General features: G+C 45.0%; 2 protein-coding genes across 2 annotated transcripts; both read left to right on the forward strand.

Moving 5' to 3' along the window:
- The first annotated feature begins 1,304 nt into the window (after positions 1 to 1,304).
- On the forward strand, positions 1,305 to 10,193 carry ywhaqa (tyrosine 3-monooxygenase/tryptophan 5-monooxygenase activation protein, theta polypeptide a). Its single transcript, XM_080526105.1, has 6 exons — positions 1,305 to 1,335; positions 2,006 to 2,477; positions 6,943 to 7,066; positions 7,853 to 8,016; positions 8,147 to 8,242; positions 9,052 to 10,193. Exons 2-6 carry the CDS (start codon positions 2,184 to 2,186, stop codon positions 9,109 to 9,111), a joined length of 738 nt encoding a protein of 245 aa, XP_080382231.1. The 5' UTR covers positions 1,305 to 1,335; positions 2,006 to 2,183; the 3' UTR covers positions 9,112 to 10,193.
- Positions 10,194 to 13,059: 2,866 nt separating this feature from the next.
- On the forward strand, positions 13,060 to 20,146 carry adam17b (ADAM metallopeptidase domain 17b; the record flags this gene model as incomplete). Its single annotated transcript, XM_080526509.1, has 17 exons — positions 13,060 to 13,178; positions 13,282 to 13,415; positions 13,614 to 13,702; positions 13,863 to 14,046; positions 15,103 to 15,233; positions 15,337 to 15,423; positions 15,953 to 16,063; positions 16,147 to 16,291; positions 16,391 to 16,482; positions 16,598 to 16,750; positions 17,478 to 17,677; positions 17,947 to 18,050; positions 18,188 to 18,322; positions 18,466 to 18,596; positions 18,692 to 18,859; positions 19,539 to 19,595; positions 19,724 to 20,146. 17 exons carry the CDS (start codon positions 13,060 to 13,062, stop codon positions 20,144 to 20,146), a joined length of 2,463 nt encoding a protein of 820 aa, XP_080382635.1.
- Positions 20,147 to 21,405: the final 1,259 nt, after the last annotated feature.

Consider the following 21,405-nt stretch of genomic DNA (forward strand, 5'->3'; position numbering starts at 1 on the left):
GCTAGCAAGGCTAGTAGTAGCCCTAGCCCTAACAGTTGGGCTAGTAGGACTTACCTCACTAGTGGTAGCCGTCGGGGTGCTAGTGTCAGGCTGCCCACAGTTGCTAATGCTGGTGCTACGTATGTCCATCGGGGTTGGGTGCAGCTGCACCTTTCGAGGATTTACCGGTAATCCACTTTCTTATATCCATCTTTATTCAAAAAGCTTTATCCATCAAAAAGCGCAGATTTCACTCAACTGCTCAGTGCTCGCCTGCCTCACACAACTGAAATGGCGGGAGCAGCAGCGTGCGTAACGTGCAACTTTCAACTTTCAACTTTCAAATGATTGGTTGTCACTAGAATCCCGTCCAACAAAATGAAAAACACACTATCGTTTCTCAATTTTAATGTCTTCATTTAACATATTTTTTTATTTTATTTTTTTAAATATCTGGCTGCCAGTTGGGGGGGCACCAGCACGTCTGTGGGGGGGCCTGGCCCCCTGAGGCCCGCCCATAGTGACGGGCCTGAGCCTACTGCTCAGGTAGAAGTGTGGTTTAGGGCTGGACTAACATGGCATCTCACAGGGAGAGTCTGACTTCCCCCGGGCGTCTAGCAGGGGAGGCACATGTGTTTGATACCATTCCTCATTTCATTCCATTCATTCCAATGGGCTCGTCCTCAGATTTCCACCTCCACCAGTCTCCACTGGTGTCTAGTGATCTACTTGTGCTGCAGCTCTTAAATCAATACAACCCAACAACTGGGTCTCACAGCATCCAAACAACAAGTCCATCCCGCTGAGACAAATTCATATCTCTTCCTATAATCTTCAACTGCATCTGAATTATTGCATTCACCAAAATCACCATTGTACACTTAGTCACATTTCTCTTCATGATTGGTGTAGTAAGTCCCCTCCTAAATAACTCTGGAATTGTAGTTTACGGTCTTATGCTTAGTGATTACGAGCAATAGGGCTTTAGGAATAGAACCTTTAGCAATAGGACCTTTTCATCTTAATCAATTGTAACATTGTAGAGTGAGTGAGTGGGTGGGTGGGATGACGGTGGGTTGGATGGTTGGATATCCATGGTAATGGTGACGTCTTCTCCCTTGCTGTAATTGGAGGAAACCCCGTGGCGTCAAAACCCCGCCTTCTTTCCCCACGCTACCATCCTACTGGTTATAATGTTGAACGGTAACAGTTGATACAACCCAATAACGGGTTCTCATTGGGCACACTTTACACTGGACACGCCTCTTGGTCAGGTTTGGTTGAAGAAGTACATTTTCTTCCGTCCCCTACCACAACGCTTTTCTACTCGGAGTGGCGGATCGGATCCATCTGAAGGTTGGGAAATACAATAATAGCTGTTTGGCTGTCTATTATCTGAAAAATGCATAGATCAAACGTGTAGGTTAGAATACTGAAACTGGAAGGAGAATGTTGGAAAACTGACACAAGTAAACATGTTTAAGGAAATGTGAACTGCCGATTGCGGGCTAACTTTATATAGCAAACCTACATGGCAACGTTAGCGATTGCGAGTCGGTCACTGCCGTGGGAGGGATTGAATCATTAGTCTCGTGGGTTACTGCAGCAAGGAAAGCCAGCTAACTAACATAATACTAGCTAATAGTGTTGTCAATGTGGACCCCGTGATCACCCAAATCATTCACGTTATTTGGTCAGAAAGAGAAACTCGTGGTTTGGTTGTAGGGAGTGTGAATGTGTTAAGGTCACCAAATCAGTGCCACCGATTGTAGCTTAGCTAGTTAACTGTTTGCTATCGTGGGTGAAGGTGCATGGACACCTGTCAGGTGAACAAGCAGCTGTGGCTGTAACGTTAGCCACGGGCTAATACCTAACGGTTCATTCTAGCTACCTTACATTTCATGGCTGTTATGAACAGCTAATTGTGAGTATCTGGCTACCAGTATGTGCTTCTCAACAGTCCCTTCCAGTGTGTGGGCGTGTGTGTCAATACCGTTAGTTAATACGTTTGATCTTCTCCCTCCAGGTGCACCTGCAAGGATAACACACTTCCATACTTCCACCCGCAACCCATCAATCAGCCCAAAGATTAGCAAGTGACATTGTTTCACACGATTATCCCCCAAACTTGCTGTCTTCCCCTTCCCATCTCTTTGGGACTCAACAGTCAACTGCGACGGAGTTTGAACACAAGACATTAAACCATGGAGAAAACGGAGCTGATTCAGAAAGCCAAGTTGGCTGAACAGGCCGAGCGGTACGACGACATGGCCTCGTCCATGAAAGAGGTCACGGAGCAAGGGGCCGAGCTGACCTGTGAGGAGAGGAACCTCCTGTCAGTGGCCTATAAGAATGTGGTGGGGGCCCGGAGGTCAGCCTGGAGGGTCATCTCCGCCATAGAACAGAAGACAGAGGGCAGTGACAAGAAGGTCCAGATGGTGAAGGAGTACCGGGAGAAGGTCGAGACAGAGTTGCGGGACATCTGCAACGACGTGTTGGTGAGTATTTTGTCAAGCCAGGGGTCAAGGGTGAGCACCTGAGCAGGCCTTGAAATGGCAAGACTGGTTTAATTAATGTACCCTCACTGTTGTCCTATTGGAACATATTTCTGGGTCGGTCACTCCTACCACAAAGTCAAAAGGATAGATTCATCTGATTTTAAACCGACGTGATGGTGACAACGGGATGCTTCCAAGATTGATGCTGACACAAAAGTAAAGCGGCTTTCGTGGTGAGACTATGACAGCATATTCTCTGCATGAAAGTGATGTCTGAGATGTGCCCACAAGATCCTCCTCTGTGCACTTTGGCTTTGCAGTTGCTGCTGGTGTGATGTTTATCTGAAACTGCAGAAAGGCTGCACCAATTGATTTCTTTGAGCAGTGGTGCAGTGTAATGACCTACCCTTTCCACTGCTCCGAATCAATATGTGTTGCAAGCAGAAAGGCTGCAGCTCTCCTCATCCCTCTTGAAATTGAGGAATCGAAAGAAGAATCGAGTGAACGTGTCGCCTATGGCTTTGACTAGTTATCACGTGAGGGGGCTCTTGTCAGACGAGAGATGTTTAGCTGATGTTTAGCTGAGTTACCGGGTCAGAAGAGGCAGAACAGTATCAACTGAGCCGGCAGTGTGGCTGCACTTAATCTAGGCATGATAATAATAATAAAATAAAATAAAATACAGCTAGTTTTGACTTGAATTTGGCCACCACCTACCTTTTTTCCCCCCAATCCTGACCATGGGCATTTTTTAAAATCTTTTTTTGCGCGGGAAGGTTGTCTCATTACCTGTGTGCGGATCCTATTTCATGTTGTGTAGTGTTGGGTGATAGAATGACTCATGGAACTGTTCCTCTTGGGAACAACTACCGGACCAACAACTTCATTGTCCCTGGCTTGTCATTAGCAACCCAGAGGGGGGGGGGGGGGGTGGATTGGTGGCCTTTGCCCTCTCCTCGCTCTGTTGGAAAGAAGACTCTGTTGACTGAAAGCTGCTGGATCTGTTTGCTCTTGTTGTCTTATCTACTATCACTATGGGAAAGTTTGGTGCACCTGCAGGCCTTGAGTGGGTGTGGCCATGGTGACAGCACCTAGCCTATAATCTTTCTCAGATTACCTGCCTCGGCCCCCTAGTGTTCATCCACTTAACACACCCAATACTTGACCGGCAAAAAGTAGAGCTATGGTGTTCAATTTCCAAGCAGTCTCTTGGAGGGTGTCCATTTCTATTTTCATAAACATGCACCAGGAGCTTTGCCTATTCTACATGATGGTGAAATAACACTGGATGGTTTTTTCATCAACAGTGTTCACAGGGAGACTGAGCGGTTTAGTTGAGTCTGTTGTTACCTAGCCCTGGTTAGCACAGTGACCCTTGGCTGAGGAAGTGGGTACATATATGCTACTGCCTTACTAAAATAGATATGTGTGCTGTTGGCGGATTAAGAGATGTTTGTACGAAGCTTAGCTGTATTGTTTCGGCTTTATCCCTTTGACCTCCCTCTGACCCCTCAACATCAGGGCCCTGAAGGAAAGGGGACGGTTTAAAATCCAGGCCATGCAGCCTAATGCATATATCCTAAAGAGTGCTATTTGGAAATGGATGGATCTCATCACTTAAGCGCCATTTACTGCTTCTCCAAACAGTGACAGTTGGGTGGAGGAGGGGGATGGGGAGGAGCAGTGTTAACATTGGCTTCCTGTAGAAAAGGGAACTCGTGCCTGTGTGTTCATTCACAAATAGCTAAAGGATCTGAGGACAAATTATGTAGCAAGTCTGAGCGTATCAGTGTTCACGGCTGCTCAGTGCGCACAGTTAATTGTAGGTGTAGTGTGAGAGAAAAAAAAGCTCTTCCATCGCATCTATTCCAGAGCAGGCTTAGAGCACCCCTGATTAAAGCCGATCATGAGTAATCCAGATGGGTCAGATCATCTAGTCTACACCCTTTGATCTGGTCTGTGATGGGAGTGTCGGTCTGTGCATTTGAAGTAAGCCCACCTCCCCCCTCCCCTCCCTTCTACAGTACCACCTACCCACCCGCCCACCCCCTCCTCCCAGAACAGCATCACTGTGCTCTAATTCTGCGTTTGGTTTGGCCATCTGGTAGAGCGCCCCATCAGAGTCCCTCTGGGCTTGTGCTCTCATGCTCTCTTATTACATAATCTAATGTTATTACACTAGGTACACACACAGTAATGTTTGTGCACAGTCACATTAGGAGACAATTTGATTATTGGAGGTGAGTTGTGCTGCCTACGGTAAGCTTCTGATCCCACGGGAAAAGGCAGGGATGCTGCCCGTACCGGACACTGGCGTGCCTATCCTGCTGTTCTGCAAGCTACTGTTTCCCTGCAAATCACCGCTTCGATGCATGCTACTGGGATCTATGTATTGTGATTTAACGCCATACTCCTTACACAGTACATTTGCTTTGGTCTCTGAGGACCATAGACCTGCTGAAGATGCGTGTTCTAATGTAGCTTCTATGTGATGAGCCGAGCCCACTCGTCACTGTCGCCATAATGGTGTGGCAGCATTTTGACGAGGTTTCTGTTCCAAGGGCTCCGGCGGCTGCCCTTTAGGTGCACTGGCAGGTCAGTAGCTCACTCTTGTGGTGTAGGAAGGAAACCGATGTTGGCTGAATGTAAAGGGTTGGCCACCTGACAGGGCTTAGCTCTCTATCCCTCCATCCCTCCCTCCCTCTCTCTCTCTCTCTCTCTCTCTCTCTCTCTCTCTCTCTCTCTCTCTCTCGTCTGTCTCTGTCTGAGCGCATGTTTGTTGTCAGACGGGGAGGTGTTCAAATTCCTCCTCTCATTATCCCCGGTGGTTGCTGGTGACAGCAGGGATAAATAGTGGCACTAAATGAAAATAATCTCTCAATTCCCTGACCTTCTGGGACGAGATGAAACTGGCAGAAATGCAGAATGCAGAATGCGGAGACATTTTAGAATTGCTGTAGGCAGTATTCCTTTGTATCTCGAACCAGTCAGTGTGTTAACTTGAAGAGCCCAGGAGCTCTCGGTTCTCTGGATGTGGAGTTGTAGCTTTCTCTCTCTAATGTTCAGTTGGAGCCGAATGCCTGGAGCTGTGAGAAGCCTCTGTGCTGGTAGTCTAGTAAAGAATGCCTCAGGATGTCAGTGGTGGTGGTGATGCTGTAAAAGAGAGAAAATGGTGGCCAGCCCAGCCCTGTTCTGGGTTTGCTCTGCTGAGCCGTGTGTGTCTTCAGAACAAGCCGCAGTAGTTTGGTTGTGGCTGCTTTCCCCTCTGCATGTTACTGCTGTTGCATTATGGTGGCTCACGGTGAACAGAATGCAGGTTTAGGCTAGTACGTCAGTGCCCTGTCACTTGGTGTCGCCTGAATGTCGTCACACGACTGCAGAGCTTATGAGCAGGCATTAAGACTTCCCCCAACAACCGGACACCCAGCTCTCAGAGTGAGTTATCCAGGTTCAGCTCAGGGCAGTCACTGGATGGGATTAAACAAAATGATGTCATTCATTGTAGGCTATTTCTTCCCTCCTCCTTGAGTGTTCAGTAGGGCTCAATGTTGTGGAAGGTATTTTAAGACATTAAGAACATTCCTCCGACACAGAATTTTGTCAGACATGGGCTACTCATTGAATTTAAGTCTACAACATTTCCCCTTCTTCCTGACTGCGACTCTGGTTTCACTGTGCTGACCACAGCGGGTGCAGGGAGCGTGTTGGCTGTCGGCCCGGCCACACGTGGTCTACTGCCGGGGGCCAGGCTGCTTTTTGCAGCCTTGCCTTTAGAGGAAGTGGAGTAGTGCGCGCACACAGGAAGGTTGTAGAATGCATGGGGCCATTCTTAGCGGTGTTCCAAGCTTGTAATTACCACCACAACAACCTGTTTGTGTGGTACACCCACAATCTGTGGACAGGTGAAGTCACTGTGTCCAGCAGGGATAGTGCTTTTACATAGTTGAGATTGTTCCTTTATTATTATTGTTTATATGGGAAGGTGTATATATTTTAGTCCTATTCTGTTCTTTCTCTTTGTACATCTTTTAGGCTAATATTGTTTTGCTGAACCTCTTTCTGGTTGACTAATTTCTCTTTGATTACTAAATGGCTCATCATGTTAATGCCAATCAACTCACAGTCAATGACAAAGTATAGAAGTGTTTCCCACAGGATGTTGTGAGACTGGTGGACCTCGGACCCTCCAGTCTTTCATCAACAGTAGTTGCAGTGCGAATCCCAAAGATCGCATCGCTCCCGTGTAATCAAATAAAATACTATATTTTCGGTTCGTTACGAGACTAATTAGACTGTGGGCCGCCACAGTCTAGGTAATTAATGGGAAACACTGTATAGTAAATTATCTTCCATGTGTTTTTCCAATTATTGAAAGCTGGCATTGGAAGACTTTGCACAAATGAGCCGAATTATTATTATTATTATTATTATTATTAGACCTAATTTGCCTTGTTTCCTTCCTCAGGGGCTGCTGAACAAACATTTGATTGACAACGCCCCGAACGCTGAGAGCAAAGTCTTCTATCTGAAGATGAAGGGAGACTACTACAGATATCTGGCTGAAGTCGCCTCTGGAGATGACAAGAAGGGTAAGTGGATCTCTGCATAGATCAGTCTCACAGGACACAGGCCTGCTGGCTCACATCGCCCTCTGTCATCCCTTTACATAAAGCAAGGAATTCACCCATGGAGAAAGCTGTAGATGTGTGAGTTGCATGTATATGTAATGGTGAACTGCTGAGATTGTTGTCGCCATATCACACAAGACATGAAGTGAGAGGGTATGTCACGTAGGTGAGCAGATATCTCTACTGGTGTTATATCAAAGAGGATTATCTGTCCTTATCAGACATCTGGTCTTGTTTTGCCCAAATCATATTAGACCTCATAGGTGTTGAGCAAGCATTTTCTCATGCATGCAGCTGCCTCTGAAAAAAGTCAATTTGTCTGGCGATGTGTTCGTACATGCTGACAGTCTGTGTGCGTGTTGCAACTCCACCCAGACCTCTGCTCCAGGGGATGCAAGCCTGTTGATTTTAGGCTGAGTGAGTATGGACATGGTAGTGGGTATTTGAATGCCCCCCCCCACACTGAGAAAAAGGTCATGCCACTATTAGTAACTGTGGTGCTAGACACAGGGTATTTAAGTGTAGCACCCAAGCGCCCCCCAGATAGGGTTTCAGCAGGCAAAACACTGGACAGGGCCGAGAGAGAGAGAAAAGTCACTTGAATTGTCTTTGTGAATATCCCGAGGCAAAATATGACTATGCAATACCCTGTTGTAAGTCGCAATTGCGAAGGCTATGAAACAAAACTCAAGACAATGTAATAGAGATGGCTTTTCTTTTCTTTTTCTTTTTTTTTCTTCTTATCAGAAACAATATCGCACTCTCAAGACTCCTACCAGGTGGCATTTGACATCAGCAAGGAGGAGATGCAGCCCACACACCCCATCCGACTGGGTCTGGCCCTCAACTTTTCAGTCTTCTTCTACGAGATCCTCAATTCTCCAGACAAGGCCTGCCACCTGGCCAAGCAGGTGGGTGTCTCTGGCTGTGGATGTCCAGCACACACACACACACACACACACACTGACACACACACACACACACACTGGTGCAGAGCTGCAATCATACCCACTCTCCCCCCTTATGTCTGTGTGTTTCTAGGCCTTTGATGATGCCATTGCAGAGCTTGATACACTGAGCGAAGACTCATACAAAGACAGCACGCTCATCATGCAGCTGCTTAGAGACAACCTCACAGTAAGTGACCTCTGGCCTCCTGATGGAGATGGGCAAAGCAGTAACTCATCCCACCCATATGTGAGAGGGACTGGTGTTTTGGTCCCCAAGTAGGGCACGGTCATTTTTCCGATTATGAAAGTGCAGATTGTATGGTTTTCAAATGGTGTGTCATACATTGAATATCTGAAAATAGTTGAATGATCAATATCAATATCATCATGTTCAATATTCAGAACGTCAAACCAAATTGCGGAGAAAATCAACACGTAAACTTTCGTAATATGAAGAAAAAACACAAAACAACAACAATCTTTTTTGTCATTTCTGTGACTTCACGATTCCCCTGGTTACCCCTTTCACCAGCCCCTGTCACATATGTGTACACTCACACTGACACTGCAGTTCCCTCTCATGGTGATATGATTTGAACTGTTTTTATTCTGAAGCAAAATTCAGTTGTAAGTAAACCGCAATAGACCTATCACTAAGCCCCTTTGAAGACTCAGACAAACAAACAACGCTCGCTCAAATTCTTCACTGACAGTGACTGACTGACCGACCGCGACTGAATGACATTCAATGACTTACAATGGCGGGAGTATAAGAATATTTAGTCTAGAAGCTTTTCACTATCAGATATTAGCGAGTTGTTTGTCTTGAGTTTTGCTGTGATATGATTGGGCAATTTCTATTTTGGGGGCATGGCTTAGCGATAGGTCAATTGCAAGGACTTGAAAAGATAATTGAGCCATAGGGATGGAAGGAAGCAACGGTATTTGGGCATTTTGAAATGCTATTGTTAATCCATGTTTTTATTTTTGTTTCAGCTATGGACATCTGACAACGCAGCAGATGAGGGGGAGGCTGGAGAAGGATGTGAGAACTGAAGTGCTCCCTTCCTCACCACACACAAAAAATGATAAAATGGAAGAAAAAAAAACACAACCTTTTTACACGTCTTCATTCCTTATCGTTCCACTTGAAATTATTCTAGTAATGAAAGCCCATGTTTACCATAGAGCTGTGGGTGGGTGAAAATGAAAATCATTTGGGTTTTCACCACTTGGCTTTTGGTATGAAGAAAGAAAAAATAATTTAAAGTGATATCGCCATTCCTGAGTTTGTGTTTGTCCTGGCCTCCCTAATGTGCGGTTTCTGCTTTAGAAAAGTATTATTAATTATTAAAGCTTCACTTTAATATCAACAAACTATCTGTTCGACATGAGAGAATGACAATACATGATGTGTGTGAGTGTGACAGTGAGCGTGGATGTGCGTGTGTGTGTGTGCGCGCGTGTGTAGAAAGATCTTTCTTGTGCATTTTTAAAGGCCATTGTCAAGCAGCCTGGGCAATATGGAGAGGGAGGGAAAGACATGTCAAAACTAAAGTCAACATGAATTCTGGCAGATCTCCACTGTCCCCCTGTGTTGGACATTCAGAGTTACAAGGTGGTTGCATTAGCTAGATTAGATGTTAACTTGGAACACTCCTGCCCTCTTTATTGTATGAAGCATTGTCCTAACTAGAGAGACAGCAAGCATCTCTCAGATGAGGAAGAGCTTCTCATGGGCCCTTGTAACAAGGTCTTTCCCTCTCGAAGATCACCAAACAATGCTCCCAGGATATGATATTCACCACCTCAGTGTGTTACTTTGTAGCATGTCGGACAATAAAAGGTGGAACTTTATAAAGACCAAAAAAAAGAAAGATTAAATAAAATGACAAAAAAGAAAAGTACATGCATGCCCATTTTTTTTTGTACACTGGAATGGGAACCGATATTGCATCCCACTGTTATGTTCAGTACTTTTCATTGCAGGTTTGTGCACAGGTGAGAGGGTGGCTTGTTTGTCCAGTGATTGTCATTAGAGATTCAGACCACTATTGTGTTTTTGCTAATCATTGATTGTAGTCCCCAAAGCCTTGTGAAAATGTTTAATGCCCTGTGTAACGGCTATGTAACATGAATAAAACATTACATTTTATAAACCAAACATTTGTGAGTTATCATTGTTAAAGCAGTTACATGACAGTGAGAAACTATTCTATACACGTGTTACTTGATTATATAGTCATGTGAAAGATAGACCTTATTAAAAGCTTTGTTTTAGAACTCCTAGCAAGTTCAGCCCAAGAGCAGACTGGAAGATGCTTAAAGAAGTCTCCAACAATCCTAAAATGTCATCACAGGACCTACAGGTAGCTCGTGCCACAGTTGATGTTGAAGTACATGCATCTACCATCAGAAAGAGACCGCACAAGTTTGATTATCATGGGAGGTGTACAAGAAGGAAACCCTTTAAAAAAGAAAAGAAAAAAAAACTCAGGGCAAGACTAACGTTTGCCAGAGAACACCTAGACAAACACTATGACTTCTCGAACAAAGCTTTGGACAGATTAATCCAAATTTGGGCACAGTAACAGAACCCCAAAACAGCATTTGAGGATCATGCCAACTGTAACGCGTGGGGGTGGAACGTTTGGGGATATTTTGCTGCAGCAGGGCCTGGCCAGCTCACGATCACAGAATCCACTATGAATTCTATATCAGAGGGTGCTTGAGGAAAATGTGAGACCATTTTGTCCCCAAAAAATTAAGCTGAAGCGGATCTGGACCATGCAACATGACAATGACCCAAAACATTCCAGTAAACCCAGCAAGGAAAGGCTCAAACGAAAGAATTGGAGAGTTCTGGAATGGCCAAGTCAAAGCCCGGATCTTAATCCTATTGAGATTATGTGGGGTGATTTGAAACGGACTGTGCATGCAAGACACCCCTCAAACATCACACAGCTGAATTAATTTTGCATTGAGGAGTGGGGAAAAGTTTCTCCCAGTCGATATCAGAGACTGGTAGACAGTTATAGGAAACCTCTAATTGAGGTTATTTCAGCCTAACTTTTCCTCAGTAGGAATTGGCATATGTTCATTTTTAAATAAATGATAACAAAGTTACATTTTCTTTGTTTTTGGTTCAATTACATCACCTTTATCTATAGATATTGTTTGAAAGAAGATCAAATATTGATATGTCCATATTTCTTACAAACGAAATATTTCAAGGGTGTCCTAATTTTTTCACATGGCTACATTTAAGCTGTTAATGTTGCATAGCAACTATTTGGGACCTGAACTTTGGTGAGCATAAGTATAGAGTAACTTCATATAGTCCTAAAGGAGGTGCAGAGTATGTAAGAATACCTCTCATTACTCTTCTATTATTAATAGACCTGCCACGACGGATTGGGGACTGAACATAGCACACGGTAGCATCTCACAGTAGTAGGACAATATTCACCACTTCAATATGCTATTAGTGTACTGTGGGTCTACAACATTTGTATTCTATACTCTTGGTTTTATTTTCCTGCAATAGTAGTAGTAGTTTGTTGTAGTTTGGAGGAGACGTTTGCTGGGAAATGATCATGTCCAATACCAGACATACTCCGATTAAACGATGGGTGTTTACCAAATCATGACGTTAGAATTATAAGGTTCTATCTCCATTTTTGTCAAAATTGAGTTTTTGACATAATCTGATCCATTAGGTGTTTATTAATGCCTATGTGGTGTTATTTTTAAAATGTTGAAATGTTTTAGTTAGTAATTAATAAAATACAAAGGTTCCATCTCACAAAACATAATGGAATGTAAAACTTTGAAGCTCAATATCTCTGAACTACCCTAAACGGAGATAGAACCTTATAATTCTAAGCTCACGAAATGTTTGGACATTAGATGTCCAAGCATGAAAATTGATCTGCGCAGATGTCGCTCAGTTTGCAATCCCTCTGCTAAAGCTTTTTTTATTAATATGTTATGTAAGAGCTGATGACTGAAGCTACCCTTTTCTCCAAGATACTCCAAGATATACTACATTTACACCAAATGTCAGTGCATCAAACCATAGCGACTTGATCGCAGGGGAGATATGACCGTCATGTTTGACAATAGAGACAGTAGCCGCCTATCCGTTCATAATAATGTAAGATGTGTTTCCCTCCCCACATGACTTCCGGGTGTGCGGGCTCTCGCTCACAAGAAGAAACATTGTTGGTGCCCGAAGTCATATTTATGACTTAACAAATCGGGATACGTTGGATCATGTTTTGTGAAATTGACCGTACCAAATGTATATAGTGTTGTAGTGGGGGAAACTTTCGAACACTCACTACAGGAGATGCTCGATCATAGAGATCATCACCAACACATTTTGTTCAAATTGTCGAACTAGTGCACGGATTTTTTCCTTTATGTCTTTCCTCCAATAAATGGTAACATGCGGCTGCTCGTTATAGTTATGGTTTCTCTATTTGTAACGGACTGTGCAGCAAAACCCCCCGCGGATGTTGAAAATCCCGATTATTATGGTGAGTAGAGACAAACTTGATTTTCCGTTAACATGTCATGAGTGATTCTGAATGACCATGATGGAGTTAGAGCCAGTCTCCCTCTTGGTATGACTCACGGTGGATAAACCAAACATCCCATAGCTGTTTACACAGCTGCCAAACGTTCAAGACAAGAGAATTCTCTTGGGAGTAGTATTTAGTTAAAACTGAATTGTATTATTTAGTATGAAATAGTACTAGTTTATGTAGCCTATTCCAAATAACTATTTGGCCAGTTATGTTCACATATTCAGGTTATCACAGCAGCATGTAATGACAGCAGAGTTATCCCTGGGATAACCAGACTTGTTTGTCACGGCAATGTTTTTCTAAACTCTGGAGCAAGAATGATGAGAACACTGTTCTTCTGACCAAGGCTGATTTATGAGTTGGTGCCCCCCCCATGTTCTGATTCATCTGCCTTTCAGACACTCTGAGTTCCATGCTGACAGACTTCGAGGTGTTGCCCCTTTCCAGTCTCCAGACACACTCGGTCCGAAGGAGGGATGTCCAGACACAGAGCCATGTGGAAAGACTGCTCAGCTTCACCGCTTTAGAGAGGTACCAACTCAAGGACCTGCCAATCAACCTTTGGCCCTGGGCAGTTGGGTCATTTGCTGTTCAATTTCAAATGACTCTGTCCTCTCCTTGTACTGTTTTGTAGGCGTTTCAAACTGTACCTGCGGACAAACACAGAGCTGTTCACGGAGGACTTCAGGGCGGTGTTTGTGGATGAGGATGGCAAGGAAAACAGCTATGAGGTCAACAGACAGAACTTCTTCACAGGGCATGTCATTGGTAAGGGACCAAATGCTAGGTTTAGAAACCAGGCTAGGTTCAATATTTGTCAGTTGTGATTCTTCCAAGATGTCACTAGGGTCACACAACCTGTTGGTTTCTCCTTGCACAGAATTGCCCTCCAGTCGAGTATGACGTGTTGCTGCTTTCTGCTGCTCTTTCTTAGCATAGTGTTAACTCCGAGTTGTTTGTTTTAAGGGGAGGAGAATTCTCGTGTTCAGGCACACATTGATGACAATGACTTCTCTGCGCACATTCTTACTGACGACGGAGAGTACAACATAGAGGTAACTGCCTCTTTTTAACAATATGCATTGATGTTACCATGTCAATCCATTACATTTACATTTTTGGCATTTAGCACAGCATTACAATACATCCATGTGATGGATTCATAAACCACTGACTCACGTTTCCAATCATATCAACCCCCTTATTGTTCTGAAGCCTCTATGGAGATTCACAGAGGCGCCCCCTGTTGGCAGTCTGCTGATATACCGCTCTGAGGACATCAGGAACATCAGTCGTCTGGCCTCGCCCAAAGTGTGCGGCTATGTTAATACTAACTCCAATGGCCTGCTCCCTGAGAGTATGAGATCTGCCCTTCTGGAGGAGGATGATGAGGGAGAGGGTGAGTATCAGCTCATTCAGAAATTAGTGATGAGTGAGTGAGTGATGTATGGATGTGGATGACATGTATCGTGTGGGTGTGAGAGTGTGATAGTGTGAGAGTGAGAGTGGGTGTGGGTGAGTGTGTGAGTGTGAGTGAGAGTGAGAGTGAGAGTGAGAGTGAGAGTGAGAGTGAGAGTGAGAGTGAGAGTGAGAGTGAGAGTGGGTGTGGGTGTTAGTTATCCTAGGACTTGAGGGGGTAGTGGTGGTCTAGTGGATAGTGAGTTGGACTTGGGATCGGAAGGTTGTGAGTTCAAATCCCGCCTGAAGCCACACCACTACTAGTGTGCCCTTGGGTAAGGCACTTAGCCCTCAGTTACTCCAGGGGGAATGTCCCTGTAATTCGTAATTGTAAGTCGCTTTGGATAAAGGCGTCTGCTAAATGGCAAAATTAATTATTATTAAAATTAGGAAGGACTCCCAGTTGTGAGAGTGGATGTATAACTTAACAATCAATCATCTGAGCACATTAAACTGGCCATCATCTAAAGCGGTACTGGCGTGTGTATGGTGTGTGTATGGTGTGAATGTGATCCAGAGGTCTCTGGCTCTTCAGTCTCTGGTCCTCCCAACAGTCTTACTCAGGCCACATGTCAGCCACTGTTAAATTAATAATCCTCTTCCTCACAGCGTGAATCCATTATTCATGTATGGTTAATTATGAGGCAGCTATAACGGAGGGCTGTGACGATGGCATAACTATAGCAGGGTCTGTGGAGGCTGAGCTGGGTGTGGAACATGTGGAACCAACCAACCAAACCAAACCACCAAGGTGGAACATTCACTTAACCCCTTTTTATGGGCCAACGTTTCTCTAAATGGATTCTCAAGATTAGAGACACTGACAGCAGACTCCTCCTGGAGTAGTCGAAAATCTACTCAAATCACAGATCCCCAGATATGTGCAGTTCAGCTAGACAAAGTCTTGAGTCATTACTCTAGCTTTTAACTCGACGATGAAACCAATCAACACCTCAGCCATTTGGTGTGCTGAGGGCCTGTCTTTTCTCCTCCGCAGAGTCCCTGGTCAGGGAGAGGCGACAGGCCCATGACCACAAGAAGAACACCTGCCCCTTGCTCCTGGTGGCCGACCACCGTTTCTTCGAACACATGGGTCGCAAGGAGGAGAGCACTACCCTCAACTACCTGGTGAGGGCGCTGTTCACAGTGGGTGGTTGCGATGATATATCTAGCTTTCTATTATAGATCTCTCTAGAATACCCCCCCCCTCCTACCGTGATTGTGCTTTCAGATCGAGCTGATCGATCGTGTGGACGACATCTACAGAAACACATCCTGGGACGAGGAGTATAAAGGATATGGTGTCCAGATCCAACAGGTGAGCACTGCTCACAACGCATGGAAGATCATAGGGGTGAAAGGCCACTCATCCCTGCAGTCTATTTTTCAACAGGCTACTCTAAGGCAGGCTAATAGAATTCTGACGAATCCCTCTCATGTCCTACAATGCAGAGTTTGACTTTGAACTACTGCCCTTAGGGAGGAGGTTTAGAGTCCCCCGCTCTAGATTAAACAGGTTTAAAAATTATTTTATTTTCCGGTTTCAGTTCAACTTTTAAACAGCACCAGATGAACGTTGGATAGATTTTACTCATCGTTTAACCTCTACTCTTGTCGGAATCAGGGTTGCTTTCTGTCTGTGTTTTAACATGTTGTATTGTCTGTTGTTCTTTTTTGGCTGCAGTGTGGTGTAAGCCCAAAACATATTTCCCAGTCATGGGACAATAAAGTGACTTTTGGCTTTTTGACAACACCACTACCTCCCTTTCACATTGCCTCTGTAATTGACACAAGGTGTTGTTATTGAGTATAGAAGGTTCCTCACCAGTCCCAAACTCCCAATTTAGATCATAATCAAGAAGGAAGCCACCCCAGTACCACCAGGGGGGACCCACTTCAACATGAAGGGGAGTTCAGTGGAGGGCAAGGATGTCTGGGATGTCAAGAAGCTTTTAGAGGTGAGCCATCGTCCATCATATGAGCACTAATGACATGGCATAGTGGTATTAGGCTGTTATATCCCTCCTTTTTCTCATCCCAGCAATTCAGTGTGGACATAGCAGACAATGCATCCCATGTGTGCCTGGCCCACCTCTTCACCTACCAGGACTTTGATGAGGGGACCCTGGGGTTGGCGTATGTGGCCCCCTCCAGACAGGGCATCCCTGGGGGGCTCTGCTCAGAGAGTAATATGATCAGCACGTAAACCACATCTGACAGTCGCAAATGTCATTATGTTGATCCTGGTAACATTTTCTTTTTCCTTTTTCTTCCTCCCCCCTCAGAGTGTCCTCCATCGTCAACTGAGCATAGAGCTATCTACCTCAACACTGGGCTTACCAGCACTAAGAACTATGGGAAGACTATTCTGACCAAGGTGGATTTCTGAAATTCTATGGAATTTCCTAAAGACAATTTGTTACATTCAGATAAGGCCGAAAGAAAGGCTCCTCAAATCTTTAAATCTGCCATTTTATAATAAAATCCCTCAGGAAGCAGACCTTGTGACTACTCATGAGCTGGGCCATAACTTTGGGGCAGAGCATGATCCAGACAACATCCCCTACTGTGCCCCCAGGGAAGACCAAGGGGGCAAATATGTCATGTACCCCATTGCTGTGAGCGGAGACCACGTCAACAACAAGGTACTGACCTTCTCTACTCTCTAACTCTCTGTGGAAAGGTCACTGTTCAAAGGGTGCCTACAGATGTCTGTGGGGGGTGATGGATGACAAGCTGTAGTGGAAAGTGAACGCCTCCTTTGTTTTTAAAAAGGCTCAGCAATGGATACCTTTTTACGGATCTTATGATGTCTGGCCAAAAATGTTTGTCCAACAGTCCTGTGACTAGTGTCTTTTTCATAGTGGGATCTGCTGAGGGCGGTGGGGGTGTGTGTGTGTGTCTCTTGGAAGGATGACAACAGGCTGAATACAATCATTAAAAAGGCTGGATCTTCCTTTGGCACCCGCCTAGACAAGCGTTATTAACCCCAGACGGGGGAATGGACCTATTGCTAAGCCACGCCCCAAAATAGAAATTGTCGAATCGTATCACAGCAAAAGTCATGACAGGCAGAAAACCCGGTCAAACAACTCGATAATATCTGATGGTGAAAAGCTTCTAGACAAAATATTCTTGTCATCTTTAAAAAAAACATGTCTATTACTTGCTGTGGAAAATCAAAAATTTGCCAACTCCCGCCATTGTAAGTCATTGAATGTCATTCAGTCACGGTCGGTCAGTCAGTCACTGTCAGTGAAGCGTTGTTTGTTTGTCTGTCCAAGTTTTCAAAGGACGCGTGGCTTAGCGATAGGTCCATTGGTCAACTTCATGGTACCAATGATGGCTGTGTTCTTGTTTTGTCTTCCCCAGCTGTTCTCCAACTGCAGTAAGATATCCATCGTGAAGAGGCTGAGGAGCAAGGCTCCGGTGTGTTTCAGAGAGAGGAACAGTAACGTGTGTGGGAACTCCCGCGTGGAACAGGGCGAGGAGTGTGACCCTGGGCTGCTGCACATCAACGATGACCGCTGTTGCACCTCCGACTGCAAGCTCCGCTCAACAGCCACGTGCAGGTGAACCCCCTCTGTCAGCACCCACCATAAAATGTTAGAAACATAAAGCATGTTGGTATGGAATATGTTGAATTATACAATGACTAGCATCATCTCTTGGTGGTTATACCCTGTAATGCCAGAGAGACCTCATACTGTTCTCTCTCTCTCTCCTCTTTTTGTCTTTCTCTCCTCTCTCTCTCTCTCTCTCTCTCTCTCTCTCTCTGTCTCTCCTCTCTCCTCTCTCTCCCCTTCCTTTTCTCTCTCTCCCTTTTTTCCTCGGAGTGTAGTGACAGAAACAGTGCGTGCTGCAAGGACTGCCAGCATGAGAGCCAAGGGAAGGTGTGTCAGGAGCCCATCAGCTCCACCTGTAAGGGGAGGTCCTACTGCCCCGGTGAGCCCTGTGACACCCACTAACAAACAACACTACACACATGGACACTGATAAGAGATTCAAAGTGAGATCATGAAATAGATCATTCCATGACCCTGTGTTTTCCCTACATGTCCTTCGTGTATCCCCTCTGACAGGAAACAGTAGCGAGTGCCCGTCCCCTGAGAACGCCCCAGATAAGACTGTGTGTTTGGACAACGGCGAGTGTCGGGGCGGGGCGTGCATCCCCTTCTGCGAGGTCATCGTGAACCTGCAGCCCTGCGCCTGCAACGGTACTTACTGCTCACATCAGCATGTCAGCATAGAGATTAGACTGACTGATAGGGAACCTTATCTCAGTGTCTGTATTATCTAGATCTATGTCCTCTCTCTATGTCTATTGTCCTTATGGCCATCTCCTCCTCCTCCTTAACAGAAACAAACTCGTCATGTAAAGTGTGTTGCCGTAGTACCAGTGGGGTGTGTGCTCCGTACCAGGATAACAGTGGCAACCTCCTGTACCTCCGTAAGGGTAAACCCTGCACTGTGGGTTTCTGTGATGGAGCAGTAAGTGACCCTAAGCCCGCTCCTCCCTCTATAAATACTGGCATTACCTTGGACTTGGTCGATGCGGGAACAAGCATGTGACGTTGTTTTTCCAGGGGAAGTGTATGAAGCAAGTCCAGGACGTCATAGAGAGATTGTGGGATTTTATTGACAAGCTGGACATCAACACCTTCCGAAAGTTTCTGTCTGACAACATCGTGGGCTCTGTGGTGGTTTTTTCCCTGGTCTTCTGGGTCCCGCTGAGTATCCTGGTCCATTGTGTGGTATGTACCAATCATCTACATTTTACATTTACTTTTTTTTGGGCATTTAGCAGACGCATTTATCCAAAGCGGCTTACTTTGTATTTGTTGTAAGTGAATCATCTATCCATCAGTCATAGCAAAGAAAAAGTCATCTTTGCTCGGGCCAGGGACCATTGGCAGTCATAATGCTAGAAGAATTAAGATTTAAAATGTTTGTAAATATTATTTACAGTAGAGAAACTAAGCATAGCCTATCATGATAAAGGTCTGGAAGTCAAAGTCCTGTCGAGGTTTAGCTGATGATATATTGATATACATTAATGCAAAAGGAGTACCGTATTTTCCGGACTATAAGTCGTTCCGGAGTATAAGTCCCATCAGTCAAAAAATGTGTCATGAAGAGGAAAACAACATGTATAACTCGCACTGGATTATAAGTCGCATTTATTGATGAGTATGAATTATGAATTATGAGTATGAATTAACATTTAAAAACATGTTAAAGTATATATATTTTGATATATAAGTCGCACCTGACTATAAGTTGCAGGACCAACCAAACTATGAAAAAAAGTGTGACTTATAGTCCGGAAAATACAGTATTCAGCATCTAGCATCTAGCTGGCCAAAGTGGAATGTGGAAGTCAATGACTGGTGGTGTGTTGATTGTATCCAACATTTTCTCCCCCACTTTCAGGACAAAAAACTCGACCAGCAATATGAACAGACCACCAAGTCAATGTTTTTCCCGAGTGTAAGTACTGGTTATACCTGGCTGATATGTTATGTATATATATTCAAACTTTGTAGAACTTACATCTTTGTGGCTGTCCAACGCTCCATTTACGCGTTTGTATTTGACTCTTGTTTGTACGTCCCCAGAATGCAGAGTTGCTGAGCAGCCTTGAGTGTGCCTCTGTGCGCATCTTTAAACCTCCGGTCCACTCGACTAGCCTTCGCTTCCAGGCTTCTGGCCCTCAACAGACCAGCACTCCACCTGTCCATGTCCCTGTCCCAACCTCAGCCTCAGCCTCAGCCCCAGCCTCAGCCTCCAGCCCCAGCCCCAGCCCCAGCCAGTCCTCCCTGCCCCCTCTGGAGAGCTCCCGCATGGCCACTATCCAGGAGGACAGCTATGACTCCCATCTGGACGAGGAAGCTCTGGAGGAGGACTTCTCTACGGCAGGGGGCACAGCACGCTCCTTCGACGACCTGACAGATCATCCCCTGAACGGCCGCAGCGGTAAGGCTCTGTCCTTTAGACTGCAGAGACAGGCCCGCCTCAACAGCAAGGAGACAGAGTGCTGAGAGAGGGGGAGAGAGAGAGAGAGAGGGGGAGAGAGAGGGAGGGGGAGAGGGAGGGGGAGAGGGAGAGAGAGAAACTTCTTCTTCAATTGAACACGATTCCTTGTGTCCTTCACTTGCTTCGTCGTCCTCAAAAAGAATTGGAGGAGAATATGTAAATGGGAGGAAGCTACTAGATCTTCTCCTCCAATATGTTTTCAGTAGGACCCGAGTGGAGGACAGAGGAGAGGACGCGAGGAGTCGTGTTCGTAACAGTTAAGAAAAGGCTGACAGAGTGTGGGAGAGGAGCCACGCTCAGCACTGATGGGCAGACCACAGGGTAGACCAAGCAGGACTTGTGTAGGATATGTTATGTGGGCTGATGGGTTGTAATAATGTCTTAAGTTTGTTTGCATCTTCGGTTGAAAATGGGGGGGAAAGTAAGTATCAGTGAAAAGCCATAATTCTTCCAAATTGAAATAACATTTCTTATTGTTTGAATGATTGACATCATTAATAGCACTTTGTAGATTCATCAGGGTGTGATGCAGTGTTTTGATATCGAGTGTGTACAGCCTATCCCCAGCCGGTTCACAGTCACTATGACGACTGAGATGTAATCACCAGCACTGAGTATGTTTCTATCACGTTTGATGTATTTTTATGGTTCAGCAATATGACACTGTCAGATCTCTTATCAGCAATATGACACTGTCAGGTCTCTTATCAGCAATATGACACTGTCAGATCTCTTATCAGCAATATGACACTGTCAGGTCTCTTATCAGCAATATGACACTGTCAGATCTCTTACCAGCAATATGACACTATCAGGTTTCTTACCAGCAATATGACGGTCAGATCTCTTATCAGCAATATGACACTATCAGGTGTCTTACCAGCAATATGACACTGTCAGGTCTCTTATCAGCAATATGACACTGTCAGATCTCTTATCAGCAATTCAGATCTCTTATCAGCATTATGAAGGTCAGATCTCTTACCAGCAATATGACACTGTCAGGTCTCTTACCAGCATTATGACGGTCAGATCTCTTACCAGCAATATGACACTGTCAGGTCTCTTACCAGCATTATGACACTGTCAGGTCTCTTACCAGCATTATGACACTGTCAGGTCTCTTACCAGCATTATGACACTGTCAGGTCTCTTACCAGCATTATGACACTGTCAGGTCTCTTACCAGCAATATGACACTGTCAGGTCTCTTACCAGCATTATGACGGTCAGATCTCTTACCAGCAATATGACACTGTCAGGT

Source organism: Nansenia antarctica (genome assembly GCF_963989245.1).
Source record: "Nansenia antarctica genome assembly, chromosome: 3".
Taxonomy (NCBI): domain Eukaryota; kingdom Metazoa; phylum Chordata; class Actinopteri; order Argentiniformes; family Microstomatidae; genus Nansenia; species Nansenia antarctica.